General features: G+C 37.0%; 2 protein-coding genes across 7 annotated transcripts in view; both read right to left on the bottom strand.

The window, feature by feature from the left end:
• Positions 1–3562: 3562 nt before the first annotated feature.
• On the bottom strand, positions 3563–8431 carry LOC105339243 (inter-alpha-trypsin inhibitor heavy chain H4). Its single transcript, XM_011444706.4, has one exon. The coding sequence runs from the start codon at positions 8148–8150 to the stop codon at positions 6150–6152; it is 2001 nt and encodes a 666-aa protein (XP_011443008.3). The 5' UTR covers positions 8151–8431; the 3' UTR covers positions 3563–6149.
• A 9188-nt stretch (positions 8432–17619) lies between these two features.
• LOC105339242 (YLP motif-containing protein 1) overlaps positions 17620–20134 on the bottom strand; it is a 30208-nt gene continuing 27693 nt past the window's right edge. For all 6 annotated transcript variants that reach the window (XM_066086683.1, XM_066086681.1, XM_066086682.1 and 3 more), the window contains one exon: positions 17620–17937. The gene's annotated coding sequence lies outside the window, so the exon portion shown is untranslated. The remainder of the gene's footprint in view (positions 17938–20134) is intronic.

A 20134-nucleotide genomic window follows, 5' to 3' on the forward strand; every position in this document is an offset into this window, starting at 1 on the left:
ACAATGTGCAGTGTACGAGGTATGAGTATTAAACACGGGTTCTCCCCCACTTATCCAATCACTCACACAAGATTCAGCTTAGGTAAGCGGAGATATAACTGAATGCTATTAAACACAGGTAATTTCAGGTGACCAAATGCTATTGAATTTGTTCAAATTAAGTACACGTACTACTTTTCTTCAATTAGAAAATTCAAGACAAATGTGAGTTGGCGGTCTTACTGAATAGTGCACGATTCATTATCTTAACTTTGACAATAAAATGTTTGGAAGGTACCCCGACATGTTTGATTTGACTGAACTGGTCCCACGGGAAGATGATCTGACACTGTGATTGGATAGTCACGCCTAGATATGGACCATCAAGAACGTGATATCGTACTGTAGACGGATTAAAACTTCACCTCTCTTACACTATCTGCCCCGCCACATGCCATTACGAGACCTTGCCCGAGATTACAGAATCTCGTCAACAGGTGGAGCCTCTGTCAGTCTGCAGATGCCGTATATATCCCCTTCCGGTCCCTGAGTCCCGTAGACCACACAATAGGAATATAATAATAATAGCTCGAAATAGTAATGGCATTACAATAGCGTAGATATAATAATAGCATTAGAATAGCGGAGAAATAATAATGGCATTACAATAGCGTAGATATAGTAATATCATTGGAAAGCATATATAGAAGTATCTAAATCCGAAAACCACACAGGAATAATAACATTAAAATAGCGTAGAAGTAGTAATACGTTACAATAGCAAAGGAGTATCTTTATCCGAAATAGCACGTGTTCTAACTACATTTATTAATATCAAAAAAGGCAAAGCGAAATAGCACGTGTACTAAATACATTAATTTTATCAATGTTATAAAAGGCACACATATGCACCAGTGCTACAGACGACGTATACTAGTGCGTTCAAATATTACAGGTAATAGGTGAGTACAAATATAACAGGTAATAGGTGCGTACAAATATTACAGGTAATAGGTGCGTACAAATATTACAGGAAAAAGGTGGGTACAAATATTACAGGTAATAGGTGCGTATAAATATTATAGGAAAAGGGTAAGTACAAATATTACAGGTAATAGGTGCGTATAAATATTATAGGAAAAGGGTAAGTACAAATATTACAGGTAATAGGTGCGTATAAATATTATAGGAAAAGGGTAAGTACAAATATTACAGGTAATAGGTGCGTATAAATATTATAGGAAAAGGGTAAGTACAAATATTACCGGTAATAGGTGCGGTATAAGAATAAAACAACGTATACAAGTGCGTACAAATATTACAGATAATAGGTGCGTTCAAATATTAAAGGTAATAGGGGCGTACAAATATTACAGGTAATAGGTGCGGTATATAAGAAGTAGCTGGCGTTATAGCACACCTTATGTAACGCATCAAGAGTAACGTACAATATTACACCGGTACGCATGCATCATTCGTTTTAATATAACAAGAGTGTGTACCAAATAGAATAGCTTTTGTACCATATACAGGCTCCAATATTATAAGCGCATGATCGAACTCAACTAGTTCCAAACATTCCAGAATAAAAAACGCTGAGCTTTAAGAGCCTTTGTAGCAAACGTTCCGATAGAATTAGCGTGTGTTCTACAGCTAGAATGGCCTGTTTACCATATATGTTTGTTTTACAGCTAGAATGTACTGTTTACCATATAGGTTCACTGGCGTCGGAAGCAAATTGAAAGTGGGGTGGGGGTGGGGGGGGCTAGACTAATCCTCAGAAATATTGAGAAAAAAGTAAATCCCAAAATCATGGAAATCCTAATCCGGGGGGGGGGGGGGGTATACCTATACCTATACTTCCAAAAAAAAACTTACTTACCCAATTTTTTTCCTTCTAAAATCATGATATTCTTAATCCGGTGTGTGTGTGTGGGGGGGGGCTAGGGCTAGTATGCTTCTGAATCCACCCCCCCCCCCCTAGCCCCCCCCCCCCCCCGGTTCCGACGCCTATGAGGTTTGTTTTACAGCTATTCTAGAATGGCCTGTTTACCATATATGTTTGAATTGAGTAACAGTGAGTACCACTGCTATAGTAGCTCATTACCGTACGTTCCAGTATAACTAGCGAACATAGCAATGTTAGGATTACATAGAGTGTAAGATTGTTTAGGCACCCACGCCGGGTTGACTTTCTAGAACTTGACGGGTGATGCCGGTGAGGGCTGAGAGTAGCATGGGATGGAAGGGTTTATAGACTTATTACTATCGGGCTCGTGATGTAAGAAGACTCTCGGTGTCAAAGCTGTTTACGTCTCGCCAAAAACTCTCACTTCTAGCGGCAGATAACGCACCTGCACAGATCCGCATACAATTTAATTAGCCACCAACTACCCCATTAAAACGACAGGCCGGGGTTTTATCCCCCTATACATCAATCATTCCTGCTAGTAGATCTCCACTTGAGCAACAAAGAGCTGTGTTACTTCACACGTTAGCGCATATTTCTTCTCATTTAAATTTCTAAAATTGTTCACTTTTTATTGCCGGCATCGATGCTAAGTCAGATTTCTCCAAGTTGACAGATGAACTGGAAAATGACTTTACATACACATCAAATGGGGAGATAAAAGCATCTTTCCCTGCCGACCCCGCTAGTTAGGCTTACCAGTCTGATAAATACCGATTTATCGAACTGACTACTCCCCGGGCGAGACAAAACGGAGGAAAATTACGAATGACATTAGTGGGTGTCTCGGGATGCAACGCGCCCGATTCTGTAATATTACAGTTGACGTCAATTTACATTCTAATCATTGCATGTTTTGCAATTTTAAATAAAACTTCTCAATATTTTGTTTATTTTAATTACCTTACCCTTTGAGTAGGGCTGCCGAAATCGAGCGAGCGGTGTTTGAACGGAAACTTTAGTCTGAAAAATACTGCAGGAATATGTTTTTACTTATTTTTAAAAAATATTTGTTCATTTTTTTTACAACAATTATAAAAATTATTAATGAAACATCAAACAATTGGGCACGTTGAATTATTATTTAAGGGGAACTGATTTTTTATAATATACATTGTGTACATAATAAAACCAGAGTATGAACATGTTGTATTAATTCATATTTGATCAAGTCGTGTTTGTTTTAGATTAAAATTTTATATCTGAATATCTGACAGAACTTTGTTGGATTTTACACAAAAAATAGTTTATTAATTAATTAATCAGTTAATCATAATTTTCATTCATTAAAATTCAATTAAAAGCTCTGAATATGGAAGTAGTGTAGTGTATTATTTATTTGCTAAAATTCATATGAATTATTAGCAGCTGTAACATTTGTACATAATTATAAACATATTCATACACTATATCTAAACAAAAGCACACGTCACTAATAGTATTAACGTTATACAATACTAGTATTCTACAAAAGATATTATTCATAAATGCACATTCAAAGGAGGAGAGACCGTATAAATCAAGAAATCAAAAATTTATGTTAATAATAAGAATGGTAATACATTAATTGACTGTACGAATAGTCTGACATTCCCGTTTTTTACCAGCCTCACGCAGATACATTGCGAGATGGCACAACTGAATGGCAGGAGTTGAACTAACTCAAACATTGAAGGACGTGTCCAGTAATATTTTTTAAATACAATACACGTAGACATTTATAAAAAGGACAGATAAGTATAAAATGGAATTCATACCCGACTTCACATAAATTACAATATTTGCAGATACGCATCGATCTGACAGTTCCATTATAACGGCCTTGCTCTACCAAAAGCATATGCGATGACAGTCTATATTTTGCTCAAAGGACAATCCGGTTTTCCAGAATATTTTTATGCAAATAAAATTGTAAGCAAAAAGTGTCTGGCAGATACTTGTACAATAAACATTTAGAGGATGACTCGAAATGCGTCCCTTTCCTGTATAAAAAAAATCAGACAACCTCTGCTGTACAATTTTTAAGAAAACATTAGTGTTAGCCACATTCTGTGAAAGCCATACTTCATACATACGAAGTGATACTAATAATTCTCTAACATTAAAACACCATGTATTTGGTATCAATTGTGAAACCAATTCTTCATAGATATTGCGTAATATACAATTTTTATAACAATTTTAACCAATACATAATAATGCACAATTAATTTACATATAACACTCATAGGTAAACTACCTAACTCTGAATAAACTATGATGTTTGACGCGCATTTTTAAACTTTCAAAATTCTTTTACAAAAGTTTGTGTGAACATGAGAAGAATTGTAAACATTTTCCCAATCTATTTCTATGTTAAACTTTGAACCCCTTTTTCGGGCCCCAGTTTTAGTCCGGAGGTCACTGTTTTTAAACAATTTAGAATCCACTTTGTGGATGCTTTCATAGTAAAATCACAAATTGTAGCATTGTAATTCTTGAGAAAATTCTAAAACATTACCCCTTTATATTTCTATGTAAAACTTTAAACCCCTCTTGGGGTCCCAGTAATAGTCCAGAGGGCACGATTTTAACAATTTTGAGGACGTTTGCATAGTAATCTCATAAATTGTAGCGTCGTAGTTCTTGAGAAGAATTTTAAACATTTTCCCTCCATAGGCGTCGGAACCGGGGGGGGGGGGGGATAGGGGGCTTAGCCCAACCCCCACTTTTTTGCAAAATTAGACCTAACCATTAGGTACATAGCATTAGGGAGAGCCAGCTCCCCCCTTTTTCTTGCAACAAACATAATTTTTTTTTAAATTTACAAAAAAAAGAAAAGAATTAAAGTATAGTATACATTTTGGTAGAATGTAAGGAATTGAAATGCAGTTATTGGTATACTCCAACCCCCCCTCCCCCCCTCCCACGGAGTAAGAATTTCATGATTTTGTGAATAAGCTATTTTATCTGACTTGTCAAGATTTCTGCTGATTAGCCTTGCGCCCCCCCCCTTTCAATTTGCTTCCGACGCGACTGCCCTATATATTTCTATGTTAAACTATGAACCTCTCTTCGGGCCCCAGTATTGGTCCAGCGGTCACAATTTTAACAATTTATAATCTACATTATATGAGGATACTTGCATAGTAATATCACAAATTGTAACATTGTAGTTCTTCAGAAGATTTTTAAACATATTATCTTTAGATTTTTATGTTTAACTTTGAATCCCTCTTGGGTATCGACCCAGTATTGGTCCAGGGGTCACGATTTTTACAATTTAGATTTTTCACTTTATATACAAACTTTGGTGTAAATATTGGCATTTCAGATGTAGAGATTCTTGAGAAGAAGATCATGAATTCTAAAGATATGCACCCTATTTTCACTGTTTCGCAGTTATCTCCCATTTAAAAAGGATTGTGCCTTTTATTTTGATAATAAAGAATCCCCTTCCCATAAGGATGCTTTGTACAAGTTCATATGGTCATATTTGGCCCAGTGGTTTTAAAAAAGAAGACAAAAATGTGAAAAGTTTACAGACGGACAGACAAACGACGGACAACAGGTGATCAGAAAAGCTCATTTGAACCTTCGGTTCAGGTGAGCTAAAAAGTTGCCCCCCCCCCCTCCCCAAAAAATAGATATACACTGTATATATACAAAAAAATTGGAATACGTGTGTCAAAAATATTTTCAATGTTTTTATGTAACATTGTACTGTTAACTTCTTGGGTTTAGAAAATGAATCTAGCCTGCAGAGCTTGTTAATTAATTAATTAATTGTTTTCTTTGAAAATACATTGTACATTGTATATATTAATATACGGAAGAAAAATGTTTAATGTTTAAAATAAAATAAATCACAATGCCAGTATTCATCGGGAGAGAATCCTTGTATATATCAGGATATCAAAGAATCCTCGTCGCCAGCCACATTTTGGAGGCCACCAGCTCCCTCTGTGATGATACTATAGAGAGATTCAGTGTGAATCAAGCATGGGTTACCGGCAGTCCCAAGAAATAAAATAAATACAAATTCAAATAATTATACATATTAAAAGGATTTCTAAAAATGGAATGTTGTCACCAACTTATCGCGCAACGTCAGCTTCGAGGGACTATGGTTTAACTATCAATTTAGTATTAAAATTGCATTTGTATAACGAGTAATATGTCACATCTCCAGTTGAAAGCATGAAGATTTCTATCACAAATGTTAAAACACTAAGAGTCTGGAAATCAGAACAAACACAAGACCAAACAGCGTGGTATCCTGGACAATCGAATGCCCGGATGATCTCCAATTCGAATTTTGGGCTATGATGCTGGAGTCACTGGATCGCGTGATCTTTCCCCCCGAAACTTTCCCTAACCCTAACAGCATCTCTCTGTCCTCGATGGGTTCATCCACCTCCCCTGCATTTACAGACTCTGTCACTACCATAGATGTCAGAGGGGTTACAAATTGATATGCCAGCGACATGTTAAGCGCCATTTCGCGGTAAATAGATTTCTGCTCTCGGTTTTCCTCCACTAGCTCCATTTTTAACAGTTCCTTGATTCTTGAGAATGCCCAGTATCGCTCGGCGAAGTCTGACGTCACCCCCGGCCCGTCCAGCGGGTATTCTGGGGTGGCGGTAAAATCCAGGCGACCGGAAGTGGATCCCGTATCACCTTCGGCAGTCACTGTGGCCTGCCAATCGGAAGGGGCATTGTTCCGAAGCCTCCCTGCAACTACTAACTCTGTGCCCTGGAAATATTGCGGGAAAACTGTCCGAGTGACCTGATCGGATACAATGACAGTAGGGGTGTACTTTACATTGACATCCACCAGTAGCGGGGTGGAGATCTCCGCGTAGAATGTCTCTAGCTGATCACTGGCGTCAGATTCTTCGTAAATTCTCCGAGCAAACCCTCCGTTCTCATAAGCCAGCGCTTCAAGAAAAGCCATGTCCACATTATAACCAAAGCCTAGGGCAAAGATGGACGCTAGCCCCTCATTTCTGGTTTTCACGTTCCGCCGAATCTGTGTAGGGTCAACAATACCTGCCGTTGGGTGTCCATCTGTAAGAAACACGATGACCCTCCCTCTACCATCTTCTCTTTTGCTCAAACCTCTCAGAAGATCAACCGCGTCAATGAGGGCAGTGTTGATATTGGTGCTGCCTCTCGCAACCAGAGTCTCATCAGCATACCTTCGAGCAACCTCAATGTTGCTAGCCGTTGCTCTTTCTGGGGATTTCTTCCACAGAGTTATTCTGTCGTCAAACAGCAAGATATTGAAGTAATCGTAGTCTCGTAGCTTTCCGAGAATCACGTGCATAACTTCGCGGACTTTCTGTATCTTAAACCCACCCATGGAGCCGCTGATATCAATCACAAAGATTATATTTTTCGGAAGGATCTGAAGGCCGCTTGGGGAGAAATAATGGACGAAATAATCATTTTGAACCAAAACAATGCCGCCATCATTCTGGTGGTCGACGTCATAAGCGACGACGAAGTCCCCCGCGATCCCCGTGTCCGCGTTGTACCGCTGCTGCTGCTCCACGGTCGGCCGATACTCTAACACCCTCCGCTTGGGCGCGGCCTTCACGGTCACTGCCTGGGAGGAGCTCTCTAGAGCTTCGGTATGGTTAGGGAGGGAGTAACTCAGACCGTGTATGTCCTGGGGCTCCTCTATGATGCACATCAGGGACAGGTTTCGGACCACCTGTTTGGGCTCCACGTGGAATATCTGTCGATAGAAACCTAGTCTTCTCTTGATAACCTCCTGATAGTTTAGTTCAAACTTGGCCGAAGAGTTGCCCGCTACGTTCATGTATAGGGCGAAGTTGTCCATGTCCCGCCCGGGGTTGGACGGCTGTTGACTGACCTTTCCGGCGGAAGTTCCGGAATCCTTGGCCTGGTCGTATGCTTTGTCGGCGGCCGACTTTTCCTGTACAATGCCGCGCAGTGTGGTGTTCCCCGTGGTCATCTGGAACCCCGTGATAAAACCGGAAGTCGGGACCTGCACAGCAAACATAAACTCCCGACCACTGCTCTGTGTGTTCATCACCTCTGCGGTCACTGTTACTTCACTGAAACGAGCGTACGTTTTGGCGACAATGGCTAAATCGGTTATTTCAAGATCTGTACTTCTATTTAATTCACTGAACGCATAACACAAATTGATTAAAAGAAGGAATAGGGAGTTCCAACGGCACATGTTGAACATATTTTATCTACGCATCAAGTCACCGACACTAAATTAGACCATCCCTTCGTACTTTCGATTTCAAAGTCTCATCAAAAACCTACATATTTTCAAGTTATGAGGAATGTAAGCGATCACTTTGTACCCTAATCTGATCGAGATAAATTTATATTACACAAGTCTGTATCCTTGGCGTCCCTGTACACATATATTCTTGTTGTCGCAATACTTTTATATATAGTATAGTACCTTGTTTGCACGTTTGTTTACCTATCGATTTTCTTTTTATAAGGCGAAGAACCATTCGGGTTAACATTGAAATTCCCGGATTAATCGGTAAAATTGTAACGCCCACGAATAAGACATTGTACCTCAGTCCTGTAGTTATGTCTCTGATGTAAATGCATTATTTTTATCAAGGGACAAAAAACTAAATTTTAACTGTAAAATTAAATCAGAACATGGAATAATATGTGATGTCGATAGGGTAACACATCTAATTAACACGTGCGATATGTTACTTCTACCGTGGTGGAAACGTAAGTCTTAATGGGGCCCATTAGAACCTCATTATCATTGACGGACGAGAGAACCTGTGTACAGGAATAATAAAAGATGTTTGCTGTAAGTGCGATTCCGTGCTAAATTAAGTCGCCCTTCAGCAGCCGATTAATCATCCGCTGATTTGATTGGTGGCTACGTTGACGGAACGCTGGCGAATGGCTACTGTCTGGTTCTCCGCCGTCCGCCGGCGTGGCTACCAGTTATCGGGTCTGTCTAATGACAGGAAAAGGGCTGATAATGTTTACAGGATCCGCGACCGAGACTGACTCAACTTTTGGGATATTTCAAAGACGGGAAGAGAATCTGGGTGAATGATTTATGAACATCTGTGATAGCTCTCCGGTAAATGAGTTTACATTACAGGAGTAAACAATCAGGGACGCACAAGAAGGGGCACACAATCGGAGCAATAAAACAAAATATTAACCACGGAACAAGTCAACATGTATCAAAGTTAGAGACTGTGTAATAAATTTCTGATAAGATATTTTATTTATTCATGAAATTGATAAACTCCTTAAACACGAGGCCGATTGAAACAATGCAATCAATTTCTGATATATATTAAATGTTGTTTGAATTAGCTTTACTCGAGCCCGATAATCAATGTGATACGTTTCAGGGAACAAGGCTTATATAAATGAAATGGTTTTTACCAAACATGTTATGCAATCAAAACTTCATACGAGTCAAAATAAAATTGGTCGCTTTACGAAATATATTTTCTGAATCCGAAATTTTAAAAAGATTATACGTTTAATATACAACAAACCATTCCAGCATAAAATAATTAGGGCCTAAGCATATTAATCCATGCCATGTGTGCTCTACGTATGTTAAACTTGAATTTTTCCTTAAATTGTAAAAAAAAATTCTTCACTTTAATGAGATTTCAGCCCTTATTACGAAGGCTGAAACAAATAATTAATGATTGCCAAGAAGTATCATTGCCAAGATAACATTGGAAAAATGTTGTTCACAATTGATACACATGTATATTCTTCTCTTTAAGGAAGAAATACTATCGTTAGCATGGCGATAGCATTTAAAATAAAACAAGGAATATGCTTAAATGCTGATGTAAATGTTTAATTATTGCTAAAAAGTTTTGAAACCTAGAATAATTAAAGCACACGACTTGATGAATATGTGACCGCCCCAAACACAAAGCTCTTCTGATTCATTGGCCGAAACAAACAATGAACCCAAAAGAGAAGCTTTCGTGACGGTCAAGGTCAAATCAGGGACGCACATCAAACCAGTAAAATGCAAGTACATCAAATCAGGAGCGTGCACGTACATCAAATCAGGAGCCTGCACGTACAACTTTATCTAAGTAAAATCATAAGTGTGCATTTACATCTTAATCTTATAAAAAAACATAACGTCCAAGTCCAACTTTATCTCAGTAAAATCAGGAGCTTACATGTAAATCTTTATCTCAGTAAAAACAGGAACGTACATGTAAATCTTTCTCTCAGTAAATATAGGAATGTACTTGTAAACCTTTATATATACATGTAGTAGTAAAAACAGGAACGTACATGTAACTCTTCATCTCATTACAAATAGGAACGTACATGTAAATCTTCATCTCAGTAAAAATAGGAACGTACTTGTAAACCTTCATCTCAATAAAACAGGAACATACATATAAACCTTTATATATATCAGTAAAAACAGGAACGTACATGTAAACCTTCATATATATCAATAAAAACAGGAACGTACATGTAAACCTTCATATATATCAGTAAAAACAGGAACGTACATGTAAATCTTCATCTCAGTAAAAACAGGAACGTACATGTACACTTTAATCTCAGTAAAAAGCGGAATGTGCATGTACATCTTTATCTCAGTAAATCTTGAAGGTGATTGACATTATCTCAGTAAAATCAAAAGTTTACATGTAAATATCACCTCAGGAAAATCACGAGCGTATACCTTCATCTTTATCACAGTACAAAACCGGAACTTGCACGTACATTCTAATCTCAGTAAAAACCGGATCGTGATTGAACATCTTTATCTGAGTAGAATCAGGAGCGTGCATGTACTACTATTTTTTTTCCAGTAAAATAAAAGTTGCGTGCAATGATATTTTTATTTCAATTTAATCAAGAGGTAACATTAATGTATTAAAACACAATGACATCAGAGACGTCTATATAAATTTTTACATCTAAAAGAAAAGAGGAAGGTGCATCAAGATATCAACCTCAGTAATTCTGAGAGCGTGTATTAATTTTTTAATCTTAGTGAAATGGGGAACGTGCATCTACATGTCATGTTATAAATTTACCGGGTGGCAATAAATTATAAAGAATTTACATGACAAATAAATCAATCTCAGTGGTTTTGGAGTGTATTAATATTTTCTTCTTAGTGAAATGAGGAATCAAGATATCAATATTTTTTATCTCACTTGTGCATAAATGTCTCAATCTCAGCAAAATCGGGAACGCGCACCGATATATCGTTATTCATCTCAGTGAAATCAGAAGGCGGTAAACCGTGCATAGAAATGTGAATGATATTTTCATATAAATTTAATAAATAACATGTTACAACATGCGAAAGTAAATCTTTATCCATTACATCAAAGACCAAAAATTGCAAACAGCAAAAGAACAACCGGAACGTAGCATCGGGGGGGGGGGGGGGGATGGGATTCGGGAGCATGAAATTTTTTTTTGGTGAAATTGAAGTTATTTGTTAAACTACGCCCCCCCCCCCCCCCCCCCCCGAATTAGAATTTTCATGATTTTGAGAAGTTGTCCTTTTTTAATGAGTCTGCCCCCCTCCCCCTACTTTCAAAAACGCTGCTACTTGCCTGAACAACCTTTTAAAGAATCAAACTCTCGGTGCACGTGAATTAAAGTCTAATGGATCTTGACTACGTTTGTAAATTCTACTCACCTGCTTAATATTAATCGTCTTTATTGCTTATCACCGCAAATTTTCCTCCTTCGAATTTGCAAAGTCTTGCAGAAATTTGAAACCCACTGCGTCTATTTGTCGTCAGATGTTTTGTCGAGGCGGGTTATATTTCAATCAAACGGCGAATAGTGATATTAAAAAAATTCAATGTTGTAGATATGTTTTGCATATTGAAGTATATCCCACTTTATAAGCGGTTTAGCAACGTGCGACCGACACCCGGGCTCAGGTACTGCCATTGTCCTCAGTCTAGGGCGCTCAACATCGCACGTTTGATTTTCTTTATTCCAATATTCTGACGCCGTGCTTGTAGAATATTTTTGATATTTTTAATAAGCAACACATTTCCCACTTAATAACCGTCGTAATTAAATTCATCTTTCTCATATCTGCGTCACCAACCTACACGATGTCTCCCCGACTATAAAGAACAGATAACCCTGTATAACCCTGTACACACTGACGCCGGGGATAGGGTAACTATAGGGGTGTAGTGTACCGTCCGATATATTTCATACTAAAAGTAGTCATGTTTTATTTGATAAAATGAAACATATCTGAAAGGACCGTACTACTAGTATAAACAATTGAGGGAGTCGGCAAGAAGAGCAAGGCTTGCTCGAAGGGAACTGAATCTTGCTGACTTCCTCAGAAGTATGCATTACATGTGTTATAATACCGACCAAACAATAAAAAAACCACATACTTACGATTTTTCGGACTACTGTAAACGTACTACATTTGGCTGTGTGTTCTATTTAGCGCTTTTGGCGGAATGCGGCTTCCTCTAAATCAAGTACATCGCTTAATGCCATATATAAAAATAGTCACATTCAGGAATAAGCTAATTCAAATCCACGCCAACTTGTTCAAAAACTAATTTCCCCCAAATATCGCACACGCCAAATATAATAAGTTTACAGTATTTCGGAACCTTATTTCAGATTAAAAGAAATTGCTAAGCGTTTTGAATAGGTGTGTATCAACGCACCATTTTGCATGTAATCAGCGAAATATATCGATTTACTAATATATAGTTAAATATAATAGGTATGATTACACATATAGTTACTGTCACCATATCGGGATGGGTGGTGTCACTTGTAACTAAAGATAGCTAGCATTTCCACCAAGAGTTAGGCCAATAAGATTAACTTGTAACTTGTTTATCTGGACAGAAGTTGAAATATCACCAATAAATATGGGACAGAGCCGTGACATCAGTGGTCTCATTGGAACCACTCCCGACACGCGTTTCCCGACAGATCACCGATCACTTATCGATTATGAGGTTTATTCCGGAACGGAACACGAAACTGAGCCCGGGCCTACTTCCGTTAATATCTAACTCAACTAAAACAAATACACATGTAAATTCAGAAGTGACCAAATTTATTTTGAAATTTTTAGCGAATATAATACATTATAATCTCATATAAATTCAAATCGAACACGAAAACCCTGATCCTATTGTGTGGTTTAATGTTTGCCTTACCAATGGCCTGCATCCCATTCCCAACAATGGATTGTATATTAACAGCAGGTTACAGGTAAATAAATGTATGTAGAAAAATTAATAACAGCTGATCGAAGTAACTGGTTTCCCTATTCCTCTTACAAATGGTCCAAATTTCAATGTTGGTCATTTAGCTCCAATTGCTTCACATTCTTGAGTTGACTTTAACATCAAATGAATTTCTTAGTAGACCTTTGACTTCATGTTTTAGAGCTGACCACAAATAAGGTATGTATATTTCTTGCTTACAAAATACGTAAATGTCCGAGTTGACGATACCTCCAGAGTTTTATTTCAGCTGTCTTATTCATACTCCGGTACCGACAACCAAACAATGTTCCTCAATGACATAAGACTACTCTTTTCTGGTTCCAATTCATGTGGCTTGGAGTAAGCAAGAAATTCTGATTAGTTATTAAATATCTCTCCATGCATGGCAGACTATTTCTCTCTATCGCGTAATATTCTCTGTTGACTGTTTTTTTTCTTCTTTCAAAGATTGATCGTGAGTTTTTTTTAATTCTTTAAGTATCCGGATTTTTCCACACTTCCGCTTTATAGCTCAAGTTTGGGCAAAAGTATAAAAGTAACTCAAGTATTAAACTTATAATTCATTCTTTTTAACTTAATCGTTTTGTTAACTGGAAAACAAATTGCTGCAGGTTCAGACTCTTTCACAAACCGAGGGCTTTTAATGCGCCAACAGATTCGGATTCGATCTCTTTGCTCAAATGAGAGTGAAACGTCCGGTTTTCCACTATGCGTAGAACGCACATTCGGAAATAGTTCAATTCAATGTAAAACGATTGTACATTGTATTCGGAAACAGTGCGCTTATACATATATTAACTAGCCTTTAATAAACACCATTCAAACCTTTGCATGGTGAATACAATGCTAATTTACCTTTCAATAAAACTCTTATCCCTCTATTATGAAAGTAATGGTTTATAACAGTTTTCTGTCACTAAAATGTTTGTAAATATTCTATAAGAGTACAGGTGCATTCATTACTGAAATATACTCCGATACATACCTACGTACGATATGGCCGGTATATCAACGGATTTAACGACGAGGGTAAGAACGTGGGATATTTAAATGAACTCTCGTAAATCTTAATACATGTATGTATATTTTTACAAGGTACTACTTACTAGCGACGTAGCAATGACATAACGACCGTGCATTATAATCGGTCAAAGATTAATCACTCCTGTTGTCTCCTCGATACATACTGACCTTTAAGGCAAATATCCCTCCAACAGGAAAGATAACTCTCACTGCAATTTATTAAAATTATTCATTTACGAAATTGTTTACAAATTTTTTTGTTATTGGCAGCAAATATTTTAAGTATTTCCAAATTCTTTAGAAAGAGCAGGGATTAAGAGAGCGGAGAAAATGCCTGTGTTTTTGTTTATCAAAATACAATTTCAGGCATTTAAAAATTGCTTTATAACACTATAGAAACATAAGTCCATAATGGAAAATAAATATTGGACAAAGAAGGCGCTTTCAACTGTTTGCGCATCAAGTCACGACACTATGCATTGTTCGATGCACAAGTTTACAGATACTTTTACGAACGATATGTTACAAAATAAATTATGAATGCACAGCGAATTATCCAGCTGAGTTTTTGTTGATAAAAACACTTAAATTCAATTAAAATACATGTGTATATACTTTGACAAAAATAATGCGCGAAGTCCTTGAAAATGAAATAATTCATAATAATAGTATGCAAACCCACTTTATATCGATTTGTTCTAAAGTATACAACTTCATAATGCACAAACAGTCAAACAATTTGACAAAAAAGCATGCTATTTATTTATGAAGGATGTATGTAAAATAAGGGGCTTCATTTCTGTTACACCTTCTAACATGCCGTGACGGGAAATAAAGCCACATTATTTACTGTCACAAGATAATTACACTTTTTTTTCTCAATTTTTAGGTTTATCTTAAGAAGTTGTATGGTCGTGGCGATTTTGAGACTATTTAAATCTCTCCAAGACGAAGACATCTTTTTTAAGATGTATAATTGTATAAATATATATAATTATATCCACATTTGAAAAATAAGATATTTTGAATTTTTCTTTACTGAATAATAATTTATGATTGAAAAAAAATAAATAAAAAATTCAGGTAGATCTGAAGACTGATTGTTGACCATCTCCTTAACGGAAAACAGCCGTGTACTAAACACCTTCTACAGCATTAACAAGTATTCTAACAATAATTAAGGGATGTCAATTTGAGATTGAGACCCTTTATTTACGCGGTAGACTGAATGCAAATCGCATTAAGCGTTATTCTAAACTTGTTTCTCTGAAAACCGAATCGCGGTTTAAAAACGAAATCCGGCGTGAAAAAATTTATATAGCAACTGGTAAAGCATGGAGACATTTAACGTACATTGTACGGGTATTCTCAAACACACAAAACTTACGGAGGCTGGGTGATAAACTTGGCCATCAGATACAAAGAAATTCTCATATGGTTTTAAGCCATAGATTTATTAAATACAGAAAAAATCCAATTATTTCATGCTACGTATTTAAATCTTAAAATATTTTCCTAGATCACTCTCTCTTAAAAATCACTATGTATACAACCTTGCTGTAGTATTATTGTATATAATTCATCACGGTTAAACACTGTATAAAATTTAAATTTTCCATGAATCATAAAATTTCAAATATTAATTAAAAACAAAGAAAGTGAAACATTTCTTAAAACTTAAATTGATTTAATGTTATAAATTCAAATTCATTATTTCATTTTATTTTGTTCACAGATATTTCTAATGTTTGTTCAGTCACATTTAGATATCTGCTGTCGAGCATTGCACGAGGTATCGAGCTCACAATTCTTTGTTACGTAAACAAGGTTCGAGTCCTGTGTTTGTTTACAAATGCAGATTTTCTATGTGGAAACTTGTCATGAACATAGTTTAACAGTTTCTAGAGTTAGTTATTTTTGATTTTGTTTTAAATGTTTTCTCAACTCAGAAATATTTATGTAAACAAAACAATATATGAACCTTGTATATACATAAAAAAAATTGTGAGTTCTGTATCTGCCTTTTTTCTTATGGTGGTATGGGACATCTGTTGATATATTGTGACTTAAAGAACATTATCATCGAACTACTTTCATTGGTTTAGAATTTTCAAATTTTACAGTACTGTAAGATCATAATTAAACGCGAGGAATTAATATCCGCGTAATATCGCGAGAAGCTCGTCTCGCAAATTCTAAAATCTCGCTTTTAATTTTGGGACACATGTAAACAACATGAAACTAAGATAAAATTTCGGCAATCGCGATTTTATGTTCTCGCGATTTGATGGTAAATCGTTGAATCGCGGAATTAAGTACTTGCGTAAAATAAGGAATGTAAAGTATTTAACAACAACAAAAAAACCACTTTAAAAAAAATTTGAAATGTGAAAATTTTAAGATCCTCAGCGGGATTCGAACTCATGACTTACAAATCCGTAGTGAACCCACTAACCATTATGTGTTAACATGAGAAACAATTTCTTCTGGTAGAGGTTTCCAATGCACAAAATTACGTCTCTTTTTACCCCCTCGCCCGGAGAAAAGATTATTCCACACAACTTACCGACTGAATAGACGTATGTTTTTCTAAATCAACAACAATAATGTATTTAGTTTTTCTTTCTCCTTGAGTATGACTTGACAGAAATGTACATTTGATAACGTACCAATATAGATGTTTAGCGGTCTGTACGTGATGCTAAGAAAAGACATTCTGGATCTCTTGATTGAATAGGAAATTACTAGTGTTCTTTTACAAATTAAATGCTATATGATTCCACTAATATTATCAATGGAGTATTAATAATAATCTTACTACAGAAACAAAAGTAATGAACTAATTATGTACGAATAATTTCTTGACACCATATCCCTGGCTCATCCGATTGTGCAAGACGATACTCTGAGACCGAATATTGACGCAAACCAATAGCATTAAGTTAGTGAAATAGAGGTTCACCCACTCGCACGGTATACCCATAAAGCCAATGCATACAAATTCTTAAAATGAGAAAAACGAACGTCCCTTCATTGATTTAAGGGAAATTCCTCTTTTAGCGTTAACGAGTGTCTTTTCCATCGAAAACACGTGATCTCGGGTTTATTTTTCCGGTCTGCGCGCGATGGCAGAATTCAAATATTGTAAAATGAAGTAACGTGTTGGTAATCGAAGTACACGGGGAAGACAGTGATAATGAAAACTTTGAATATTAAGAAGTCTTATACAATTAACTGTGATCCGTTTATGTATTCCAGTCTCTCATAGAGTGTCATGATCAGACTAAAATCATCCAAGAATCTTTGAAAACACTTTTATATTGTAACGAATTCCTATAGATAGACTGATCTGAAAACACTGACAAATTCACAAATTTTCCAAGAGGCTGATCAAACGATGGCGTACATACTTTATTGATATACAACAAGAGACAGTCTATGAACAACACAACTAAAAAACATGAAGCATTAAAAACAATTAAAATCTGGAGCCGAGGACAACCTTTTTAAGGCTTAAATCGTCGCACGATATCTGTACATCTAGGATGAAAATCTGATTCATATACAAAACAGTCAGAGGTCTCGGCACCAGTTTGTCGCACCCCCTTCTTCACATCACAGTCAAACTTCTAAGTACATGTGGCTCTCTCATTAACCCAGTCAGCACACTGACTTCAAAGTCCGCTTATAATGCAGATTTAAAAATTCCTCCTACAAAACAGAAAATACCAGCTTATTAAGAGGAACTGCTTTTTATAAAATAATAAAATTGTTTCAGAATAATTTATTTAAAAAAAAAAATAAAGTAAACTCATCCTCCATATAGTACCTGGTACACGGTTATACTATCAACGCGGCAGTCAGAATTTTATGGTAGATGTATTTCCAATACATTGAATTTTATGGTAGATGTATTTCCAATACATTGAATTTTATGGTAGATGTATTTCCAGTACATGTACATTATTTAGGAAAAGAGTTTATTGTGATTTAAAAGATACTTGCTTTCGATATCTTTATTTTTAAGTCATAAAAATCTGGTACGTCTTAGTTTAAACTTTAAATCAAATTTGTAAGAACTGTTCACAATGAAACTATTAAATAAGGTAGAGAGTTATGTGGCTCTTTCGCCCAGGGCTTTGATTATTCATTTGGCGCCCATGTACTGCAATTTGATTGGTTCCAATCATAAGTACACAAAGAAAACGGTGTCCAGGAATTGTCAATCAATTAGCATAAAACAAACAGCATTCTGTCCCGGTAAGTCGGGCTCGGTAGAAGAGGGAGATTTATGCGCCGACTGTAGACACCATGTTTTCCCGTCAGCCCCTAGGAACATTACCAATGACTCTCCCTTATCACCATAATACAAACACCATTTCCAAAAATGCCTTAATGATCCACTTCTTGTAGAAGAAAGCTCTCTTTACTTGACTAGCACACTTCTTTGATTTATCGAGCCAATTTCTGGGACGTGTGGATCACAGAATAGAGGCCTCCTCACTCCAGTTCCGGCGAATCACGCCATTAGTGCACCTCCGCCGCTATGTCGGCGTCACCGACGTAATGATATAGACCCTGGCGTGATTTATTAATGAGCCGCTAAAGACTTCGCAGATGTATCGGACCATCGAGATTAAAGCGTTCCCCGTATCAACGTCTACTTGCCTGTATAAACACGGCCATTTTAGAGAAACTCCAGAACGACAGAGGGCCAGAGTGTGAAATTATTTCCTAAGTGCACGGTAATAAAGCTGTAGATGAGGATTTAGTGGGAGTGGGGGAGCGAGGGACGCCTCATAAAGACGAAACAGACTCCAATTGTAACAAGCAGCTGTGGAACTTGGAGTCAAGATTTAATCACGATAAATACACACAATGAATCTAATTTCAGGGAATATAAACACTACACAGGATTCTTAAAAGAATGACTAAACGTGTATTTGAAGAATTTTCTCTAACAGTCGTTCATCTTCAATAAACAAGTGACTTGATTACATTCCAATATTGATGGAAAATTGAAAACGAGAGTCAATAAATTTAAAGCGCGACAAAACACGTCGAAAAGGAATACTTAAAGACCATCATATTTAATTAAACTGGTGATAGAGAGAGGTTCCATTCTAAGGCTCTCTCTCGGTGCGCGAACGGCGCGTCGGTGAACGTAGACGTCAGAACGCGCACCTGTCGGCAGCGCGCTCACCACGCCAGATTTATGAACAGAGCAGCGATGGCAAAATAATTACTTCTTGTAATAGAAATATACTTATCTAAGTTTATACACTCGTAAATCACCCCTGAATGGCACAACTCAACAAAAAAGCGCGGTGTGCCGAGAGACGGTTTCATTGCTGTCCCAATCGCCTCTAATTCAACTCAATGAGAAAGTGAGCAGCATTACGTGAGAACTAAATGCATGCGAGCAGATTACAGCGGGCACTGCCGAGCGGAAAGAGCAGATATCGGATTGCGGGTGGTCTGCGGAAAAAGAAGACTCTGTTCCTTGGAAGGCGTGTCCAAAGTGACACCATACACTCATTCGAGGACTACAATGGAAGCTGATCTCTTTGTACTCAATAAACAATGGGATCACATAATACATCTCTCTCTCTCTCTCTCTCTCTCTGTGATAAAGAAGGTTACCACGCACCAGAAGTGCCTCTGCTTGATTCAGATCGGTGCAAACAAAAGGTACCTCTCAGAATTATCGTTGTATATAAACGATCAGCAATTTGTTACGCAACGCTAGCAGTGGATACATCATCGTAAGTCCATTAATTATCTCTCTATACACTTCATTCATCTCTACACGGTAAGATCGCGTCATCCTCAGACAGATCCTTGAGTTCTTCCTAGACGAGGCGGGCTAATAAATCGGGCGATATGAGTCTCGGGGAGTCCATATCAC

This window comes from Magallana gigas, chromosome 6 (genome assembly GCF_963853765.1).
Source record: "Magallana gigas chromosome 6, xbMagGiga1.1, whole genome shotgun sequence".
NCBI classification, from domain to species: Eukaryota; Metazoa; Mollusca; class Bivalvia; order Ostreida; family Ostreidae; genus Magallana; species Magallana gigas.

Excerpts from the sequence above, each read along its gene's own strand:
- LOC105339243 (XM_011444706.4), bottom strand. The coding sequence starts at position 8,150 with ATGTTCAACATGTGCCGTTGGAACTCCCTATTCCTTCTTTTAATCAAT.